Source organism: Phaethon lepturus, unplaced genomic scaffold, assembly GCF_000687285.1.
Source record: "Phaethon lepturus isolate BGI_N335 unplaced genomic scaffold, ASM68728v1 scaffold3514, whole genome shotgun sequence".
In the NCBI taxonomy this organism is placed as follows: domain Eukaryota; kingdom Metazoa; phylum Chordata; class Aves; order Phaethontiformes; family Phaethontidae; genus Phaethon; species Phaethon lepturus.
This window is the reverse complement of record NW_010535293.1, coordinates 63127-72563: the sequence shown is the minus strand read 5'-3', so window position 1 is coordinate 72563 and position 9437 is coordinate 63127. Positions and strand designations below refer to the sequence as shown.

Below are 9437 nucleotides of genomic sequence, written 5' to 3'. Positions count from 1 at the left end.
GGCGGCCTAAGGAGGCCGCCATCTTGCCGTGGTGCTTGCCTGGCGGAAAGCGAGCGGTTTTAGCCAAAGGGCGCAAGAAGCAGTGTTTATTAAACACAGATGCTAAGTCTACAGGAAGTACACGTAGAACACTTTGTATTAGGTTTAACATTATTTCCTCGCTAATACTCATGATAACATCAGTCAGCAACAGTTTATTGGTTGAACGCCACCACATTGTAGTCAGAAGCCACGATAACCTAAGTCTGGCCGCTGCAGCTAATAGTTAAGAAGTAAATCTTTCACCCGCAAAGTGGCTTTTCATGGTGGTTATCAGTTAATCGTTGACAGGTGATTTCAGTGGATCATCAGTGAATGGCTTCTCTTCCTTCTTGCATTTAATCCCGAAGAAACTGAAAAGTTTCATCAGCATTAGATCAACAATCTCCTCTTCTTCTGAAGCCTAAAATAACAACGAGAAGTTAGTCGGATGCACAGCCCAGAGGCGGGGAAAGTCACGAGGAAAAATCTGTGTTTGAGGTGACATACGCCAGCTTTCACTCTAAGCAGAGCATGAGTAACTGCCAAATCATCATGCAAGTATTTTTATCAAGACAAAGATCCCAGAGGAGCATGAGTGAGCATAGACATTGCAGATGAAATTTTGCCTCTGTCAAAGCCCATGGAAACCTTGCTACAGGGAGCCTGGAGTCTGATTGCCAGCTACCATTGAGCTAGTGGTATATACAATGAGCTACCCACCATTTCTAGATGAAGTAAATGAGAAAAGCTAAATATATCTTGTTTTCTCTTGACTGTATCCTTTGTTTTCTTCTCCCTTGGCTTTGCACTGTAGAGGAACTTTGGACAGTACTGCAGTACTAAGCTGGATTTCACATCATGCTATCAATAGCTTGAATGGGTCAGGCACTGACAGTGACGTGTTTAAAAAGAGCTGTAAAGTCCTTGTGGAGTCAGTAGCAGTTTTGGCACGGATTTCAATGGAGCTGGGGCATGAGTCTAAGACTTTTTTGCTGGATTTAGTATGTGAACAGAATGCTACAAATCAGAACTTGTACTAAATCTGAAGAGAGCCCCTCATCTGAACAGGAACGGACAGTGCAAATCTGGAAAATCTGAAGTATGCTTTATGAGTAAATGTTGACTTCTTAAGAGTAGGACTGAATTTATGGAGGTTTCATTTGATGGGAGAATACCTAAATCAGGAGTAAGCACTGCACAATAAACATGAAAAATGGCAGGAGAGCTTAGACGAACCCACCTGGTAGTGCTTCTGCTCCTCACTAAAAGCAACCAGAATCACGGAAATGAACAGATTCAGTACCACAAATGTCATGAAAATTATGCAGGATCCAATTAAGAACGAGCCTAAAATTGGATTGTAGTCCAAGACCTGTTGTATTGATAAGGTAAGACATCATATTTTGATTGTAAAAACAAAAGAACCCCCCCCCCGCCCCCCAATACAACATTCATACAAGCAGTTAGGACACAATAGGGAGTTTGTTTCTGAAAATCCCTGTGGCTTTATGCTTTATATATTATACATATATACAAAAAAATGTTTTCTTTTAGTCACTTTCCTATGTTGATATGATATAGTACAAAGATGATAGAATGTTTTGTATATATGAATATGGGCAATATGAATATGGGTTTTTTTAAGTGTTTGCATTTGATTGTAAGGGTGTGAAAGTTTCATGTGAAAGTTGACAAGCCTGGAGATCTGTTTATCCACAGAACAGCTGAAGCCCCATTATGACTCAGCTTTCAAATTATAGATGAAATATCTGTATGCTTTATATGCTTTTGTTTGGTAATGTCTTTACAAAGAAGCCCAGTCAGACTGTCATGGACACATATCAACTAATGGTTGTGTAAAAATCCCAAACCATTATTGTCATGTAAGGTATAACATAGGAATGTATTTTCATGAGTGGGATGTAGAGGTGAAAAGCTTCATGCCCACTTACTGATCTTCAAAGCTACCCATACCCTGTTGGATCCATGGTCTAACAACATCTACTAGGGAGGACTTTGCTCTCAGAGATGTCTGAGAACTAGCTTAATCCACCGAGTCATTCAAAGGATATTGTAATATTTGAAAGAATTTAATGAAAAAGTCAAGAATAATGAAAATGTAATGTAAAGTTCCCTTGTGGAAGGCCTTGCCTTTCTTGAGAAACTGATGGATGTGCATTCAGAACAAATGCAGGGCATTGCTTACATTTCTGTCTGTAGCTTTCTAAGAAAATTACTCAAAACTTTCAGTAGTCAATAAGTAACACATCTAGTTGAAACATCCTCAATGAAATGTTCGTTATGAGCCTACCGATGGTCAAAATGGGATGTGAGATATATTTCACTCGGTGTCTTTTTCTTGTCTTGATGAGTGGTTACTTTTGGTGGCTGCTTTAGGAGCCTGTGGAACTTGCAAATTGAGATTAATGTCTAGCACTAATCGGAAGTCTGTTTGCTTGTTCAAAGCATATTTGATATCTGAGCTGCTAATTACACAGCGGTAAACTTCTCAAAGTCAGAGGTGGTACCTCCTCATAGTTGAAGATTCCCAGCTGAAGACTGACCATGGTCTCTGCTGAATCAAAGAGAGTTTTGTAGGAGCAGAGCTTCCAGCCAAATATCAAGTTTGTCTGCAGAGGAAAGAAGGCATATCTTGTGTCATGGTCAGAGTACTTGCTGCAGAATCAGCTAACGGCTGTGGTATTCAGAGAAAGCTCTCCTAACTTGTCATCAGAGACATCAAGGGGTTTTTGTATTTGGGTTTTTTTTGTTTGCAAACAGGGGAAACACCAGACAAGGTCACAAAAGAAGACTAACCTAGAGCTAAGAACTGGATTCATACTTTCTGAGTGCGTTTAGCTGTAAGAACTTTTATCATAGATATTAGAATGCCTTATATCTGCTCATCTTGCCCTAGATATGTAAAAAAATCTGCCAATACATGACAAAGTCATGAAAGTAATTCAGCCCACTTCCAAGTAGCAAATTTATCCCTACATAATTGTCCAAATTAATTATAATCACAAGCACTAGCTTTTCAGTGCACAAATCCTAACAAATAGGCAACCTCCTTGTTTGCCCTCAGTAACCAAGGTGTTATTTTCTTAATTTATATCTTGTGGGCCTCCTGTGTCTGATTTAAACAGGGGCTGCTGCAGTCTCTCCTTTTTCTCCATCCTTCTGCCTGTTTCTTTCACAGCTCCATCACTTGCGTGATGGGACAACAGGCTGGGTCATGGAACTGATCTCATCGCTAATTTTACCTGTTAAGTTTGTGGCCACGCCAGTGCCTAAAGCTGTTCAGTTGCTAGAGTGTCAGTGCTGGAGGGAGAGATGAGGAACGTGAAATCAGGCAGTGCGAGACTGCAGCAGGTCCTGTTTGTCACAGGACCTGTTTGCCCTTTACAGGACAGTCTGCATTTGGCTCAGATGTTTCCACTTTTTCAGTGATTTTGCAGTTGAGATGTACTGAATTTCCCACATTGCTTGCCAGAAGATTTACACAAAGCATTTCAGCTAAAACAGTAAATATACATAAATAGTTGCAGTCCAATAATTCTTTAATCTCAGTAGAATGAAAATACAATTTTATGTGTATAGTAAGTATTCCTATAATAGGCAGAAAAATAATTATTTCCCACTTAAAAACTAGCCAAACAGAAAATGGCACTTGTTGCACTCTCCCAAATTTGAGCTTCATCCAGAAAATTACTATTCCTGTACTTTGTTCTTTGTCACACCTATTATACAGAGATAATATTTTTTTTTTGTCTCAGTGTTTGATTTTTGTACTAGATTTCAGTTTGTGAAGAACAGACAAGTGGATATTTTAACTTCTCTTTCACTTATATTGAAGACTTGGACTCCAAGCTACTAACCTAAGCTCTAGATAGGCATCTTTATTCAGTTTTACATTTCAAATACAACATTTGTGTTGTTTTCAGCATTCAAAAATAATTAATTTAATTTGACAGTACCTGGATGCAGACTGCAGACAACAGAAACCGCATGGTACTTACAGCAATGGAATAGGCGAGGAACATGATTGCAATAACAGTGATGAATCCAGAGATATCTCCCCATGCCCTCCTTAGAGTGGAAGTGATCATGTTTAGTTTAGGGTTGAGCCTCAGGAGATGCCACAGTTTCACTGTGGAGAGAAGCACTAGGAACGCAATCAGGTAGCCAAGAACGGCATCGGCTCTTGCTGTTTCATTAAAGCTTACACAGCTGTTAGAAAAAAGAAAAGATGTAATAGACCGTGCATACAGAAGCCTGTGAAGTGTATAAATGAGTATGCTGGAAAAGCCAGTCACTCTGTCCTTGTTTTCAGCGGGCAGCTAAATTGAGTTCTTGCTTGAATATTCCAGTCTGTACTTCCTGCTGTGTGCACACAAACAGCTCAGTTGTACATGGCAGAGGTTTTTTTTAACAGCACTAGCTAGAGCCAAGAGAGGGTCTAGGCTGTAGCCCAAATGCTGCTGATTTTTAGCAAGTCACAATTTAAAGGCAGCTAATGCAAATTTACTATCAAATTCTGACCCTTAGAAAGGAGGAGAGGTTCTTCCCTGCATGTGTAGTTGGAGGGGTTGGGATTACTGGTGCTGTGCAGCTAGCAGGATGCATTAGCTGTGACTGGATTAAGTAATTTCCAACAAATTGTGTGAGAAAGTACTGCAAGGAATGATGTAAAAGATTGGAGGTCAGAACTGTGATCTGTGACTGAGGCGAGTCACGTCTTAATGTTAGTTGAAAAAAAAGCTTGGTAATACTTGTATTTACCCTTTTTGAAGGTAGCACATTGTTTGTACTTACAATTTTGTTTACAACAGAGGTGACTACAAAGAGCTTTTATAAATCGTGTATGCTAATATAGCACATGACCTATAGCTATATGGTATATGCATGCTGCATGAGCAAGAATGTAGCCGTCAGGTTAAAGGAAGTGTTTGTTCTTTCCTCTCATTCAGCACTTGCAAGGATGCATCTGAAATACTGAGTCCAGTTCTGGGCTCCCCAGTGCAAGAAGGACATTAAGTCCAGTGAAGGGCCGCTGAGATGGTTGGGAGTTAGGGTACAGGACATATGACAGAAGGATGTGGGAGCTGGGTTTGTTCAGCCTGGAGAAAAGAAAGCTGAAGAGGCCTCTAATTGCTGTCTCCAACTACCTAGTCAATGGTTATAGAGAGGATATAGTAAGACACTTTCTGGAGGTGCACAGTGAAAGGACGAGAGACAACAGCCACAACTTGCAACAAGAGGAATTCCAGCAGGATGTAAACTTTTTCCTCCCACAGTGGGAGAGGTTCAGCACTGGAACAGGGCTCCAGGGAGCCTGTGGAATCTCTGTCCTCAGAGATACTCAAAATTTAACCAAACAAGGCCCAGAGCAACCTGATCTAACACCAAAGCAGGAGGTTGGAGCAGAGGCCTCCAGATGTCCTTGCTTTCCTAAATGATCCTGTTGATTCTATCACCTCTTTTCTGTGTGACCCTTTTTTTAACAGATTTTATCATTTTGCATTATGTATAAAATAAACCATTATTGTCCTCTAACTAATGTCTTTTTACAACAAAGAATGAGGCAGATTATCTACTATCTGGATGAATGTCCTGTAGCAGAAAGGCTTGTTGATTCAGAAGAGGATGATGCCCAGAGGGAACTAGCAGCTAGGCTAGGGAACTTGGTGCTAGGTGAACAAGTCTGCTGGATTTTATTAGAACAATCAGAAGAAAATCCTGTTGTTGACACACATCTAAGCCCTGAAATACTTCCATGCTTCATGAATATAGCCATACAGCGTAGCATTATCTAGCACAGACAAGCTGCTGTCTGGGAAGAGGAAAAATAGGTTTGTTTCTGCATAAGAAGCACTGACAAAGGATGCACTAATTAACATTAGTACTTACTCCTCTTTGTGTTCCTGGTAGTAGCTGATGTCTCGCGTCCCAAGGATTGCCCGCTTCACAAACACTGACAGGGCACTCCAGCTAATCAATATAATGGCCATCTCGAGGAGATTCCACTTGCTGCAGAAGTATCTCCATCTCAAAGTCTTCATCAGTTTTCCCTGTGAAAAGAGGAATTTTACTGTTTCAGTCTTATGACTCCATATCATACAATACACCTCTAAAGATTAGGGCTATCCCCTCCTCAATAAAGCAGGCTATTGCACATTGATAGAACTACATCTTGCACTAATTTCTCATTATGTCTCTCAAAAGAAGCATTCCAGCCAAATAAAATGTTGCCTTGCTATTATTTAATACAGATGCAGTATCTGAGTCAACCTTCCATTGGTGCAAGTCAGCAGCAGCACTACTGAAATCAAGAACAGTCCTAAAGTTTTTGTAAGTGAAACCAAAACCAGACACAAGGTGATGCTGTCAGTTGAGCTTTCCATTGGATCTCACCTGTGCTATCATGTAGTACACAATAAAGAGGAAATAAATTACTTCTGCTGCAACCACAAAGATATGGAGACTGTTGGTGTATGGGTAAAGCCGGACACTTTGCAGCTCTGCACTTGTGAAGAAGGCCCCTGAAAAGCAAACAATGTTCACTGCAGTGCTCTAATAATTACATCTTTCTGTTTTCATTCAAACAATTCAGTTCACCAGTAAGACTTCCGTACTCACATTCCCATCAATGTGAGACTGAATACAACTATCAAACTAAGATACAACTTATCAAGCTAAGAGCGGGGAAGTGGTTGTACCCCTGTACTCGGCACTGGTGAGGCCACACCTCAAATACCGTGTTCAGTTTTGGGCCCCTCGCTACAAGAAGGACATTGAAGTGCTGGAGCGTGTCCAGAGAAGGGCAACGAAGCTGGTGAGGGGTCTGGAGAACAAGTCTTATGAGGAGCGGCTGAGGGAACTGGGGGTGTTCAGTCTGGAGAAGAGGAGGCTGAGGGGAGACCTTATTGCTCTTCACAACTACCTGAAAGGGGGTTGTGGTGAGGTGCGTGTTGGTCTCTTCTCCCACGTAGCTAGCGACAGAACGAGGAAATGGCCTCAAGTTGTGCCAGGAGAGGTTGAGTCTAGATATTAGGAAAAATTTCTTTACAGAGAGAGTGGGCAAGCATTGGAACAGGCTGCCCAGGGAGGTGGTGGAGTCACCATCACTGGAAGTATTCAAAAAACGTGTGGACGTGGCACTTCGGGACATGATTTAGTGGGCATGGTGGTGTTGGGTTGATGGTTGGACTTGATGATCTTAAAGGTCTTTTCCAACCTTAATGATTCTGTGATTCTGTGAAGATTTAGACTTGATTCTGTGAGTAGCCTTATAAGTGGTCTTTGAAATTTTCCTCAAATAGGAATTTTAGGTAGTTGATGACTTTTAGCATGCTAGTGCTCTCTTGTATGATAGTATGATATTAGTCCCATCAGGGCTGAGGTTGGATTGGACTACAAATGCAGAAATGTAGCAGGAGGACCTGGACATACAAATCTGAATCTCATTCTACAAGGAAAATGAGCTCAGTTTTGTGGTCTGGTTTGGACATTTTCCAATACTGGGACAGACCTGAGGGAGGCTACTGCTCAGATTAAATATTTTTCTGTGGCCCTCAAACTGGAATCTAGTTTCACTATTTTCTTTGTTGCATCCAGATTATATATTACATGATAACACAGCTATATATTAGAAGTCTTCTCGAACAAAAGAGACAGACTTTTTGTTTTAATCCTGTATTGATTAGCTGAAGTGATTAGGAAACATAATTTTTCTTGTTTCTGTTGTGTAAATTCTGGAGATTAAGTTTCAGTACCATGTTTTCTTCATCAGCAGATGACCACAACATAAGATATTCCATTATGGTCTGTATTACTGTGATGGCTACATTTTTCCTACATGGTTTGATTCTGTCATTATTAGATTTATTAAAACACTTCTATTTACTGACTAAAGAACTAGGTAAAGGTAGGTAAAACTACATGACAGCATGTAAATATGCACTTTGTAAGTGCATTGCTTGCTGTCTTCAGAAATGTGTAACTTAAAAAAGATTCTCACCTAAAGCATTGGTTTCAAACATCAGGCTTATAATGCAGAACAGGTTGACATTGGCATTGTAGACTGTAAATTCAACAAACACTGCTCTTGTGAAGGTGTCTATCCAGACGCTGTTGAAAAGGTACTGGAGAGTTCTGCCAAAAAAATGTATAACCAGTGACCTAATTCATAGAGGAGACAGCATCACATGGAGGATAGGAGTATTTGGATATTGTCGTAGAGAAAGAGTAAGATGTTCAAGAGGACATCTGGTCTGTCAATCTGGAGATAGGGGATATTTGTACCATTAGTCTAGGTGGTAAGCTTCCTTTTGGCTCCTCAGGAGAGGCAGGTATCAGATACTGGCCAGTGCTAAACCTGAGATGCCTCGGATATCTGATCATTTACCTGATATAAGTTCCTGTACAAATATGGATATCTCTGGCAACAGATAAATTATATGTAAGTTTGGATCTCCACCCCTGTGGGATACTGCTTCTTGCTCATTTATCTCAGGTCCCTTATTTGCCAAATTCTTTTTGAGTCCTGGGTTTCAAGGCCTCATTTTCTATTATTTCATTTTTAGAAGGATTCTCTCTTACTATTCATACTTACATACAGGAGATTACTTGCAGTACAATTTCACTAATTCTTCTCTTTTAAGGTAGATACAAAATTGTCTGCAAGGATCTAGGGAGTATAAACACTGAAGAGAGATAAAGAAGCTTCACAGATCTTACTACGATATGAAAACAGGCAAACATCATAGTTCAAGCATAGTAACAAGGTAACATAAGATTAACATAACAAAATTTAGGCTAAATTATTTTCTCACAACCATTGACATCCCCTTAGACAACTCAGTATTTTAGAAGTTAAACACCAGACTACATCCAACACTGGATTAATACATTGATAGGATTGTTTTACTAGTTTTTCAACATTATGTATTTCTGCAGCTGAGTAAATCTGGAATCCATGCATGTAAGTTAGGAGAAAAAGTTTCTAATTTTGGATCTTGGTTGTTACCTAGCATGGAGCAAGATGATAGGAACATAAACTACAATGATGGCAACACAGTAATATTTGCAATATCCAGCACAACGCACAGCAAGAAAACTCAGGATGCAATCTGAAATAAATCTTAAGTAGGGTAGAGGAAAGATCATCATTGATGCTACAGCAGAAACACTAATAATTTACAAGAATACAAGTGGTACCTGGAGGCATTTGTAGGATCAGTTCCCAGGTGAGTCACGTATCCCCCTCCCCTGTAGATGGCAAGTTTGCCCCAGATGGGTTGCCCTTTCAGCTGGGACTGACTCTGATACTGCCATGCTGAGCTCAGGTCAGAGGAGTTATCAAAGATCGAAATATTCCAGCGTTCCCCATAATCTGATGTATCTTCTGTTTGAAG

The 9437-nt window shown here is 40.3% G+C and overlaps 1 protein-coding gene across 1 annotated transcript in view; it reads right to left on the bottom strand.

Annotated features, from left to right (window-relative positions):
* Nucleotides 1-316: 316 nt before the first annotated feature.
* PKD1L2 (polycystic kidney disease 1-like 2) overlaps nt 317-9437 on the bottom strand; it is a 41962-nt gene continuing 32841 nt past the window's right edge. Inside the window, 8 exon segments of the mRNA XM_010285747.1 lie at nt 317-442; nt 1262-1393; nt 2550-2651; nt 4041-4251; nt 5932-6092; nt 6436-6563; nt 8042-8175; nt 9241-9437. The exon segment at nt 9241-9437 is cut by the window's right edge and continues 33 nt beyond it. Of these exon segments, the coding sequence (XP_010284049.1) occupies nt 317-442; nt 1262-1393; nt 2550-2651; nt 4041-4251; nt 5932-6092; nt 6436-6563; nt 8042-8175; nt 9241-9437 (1191 nt within the window).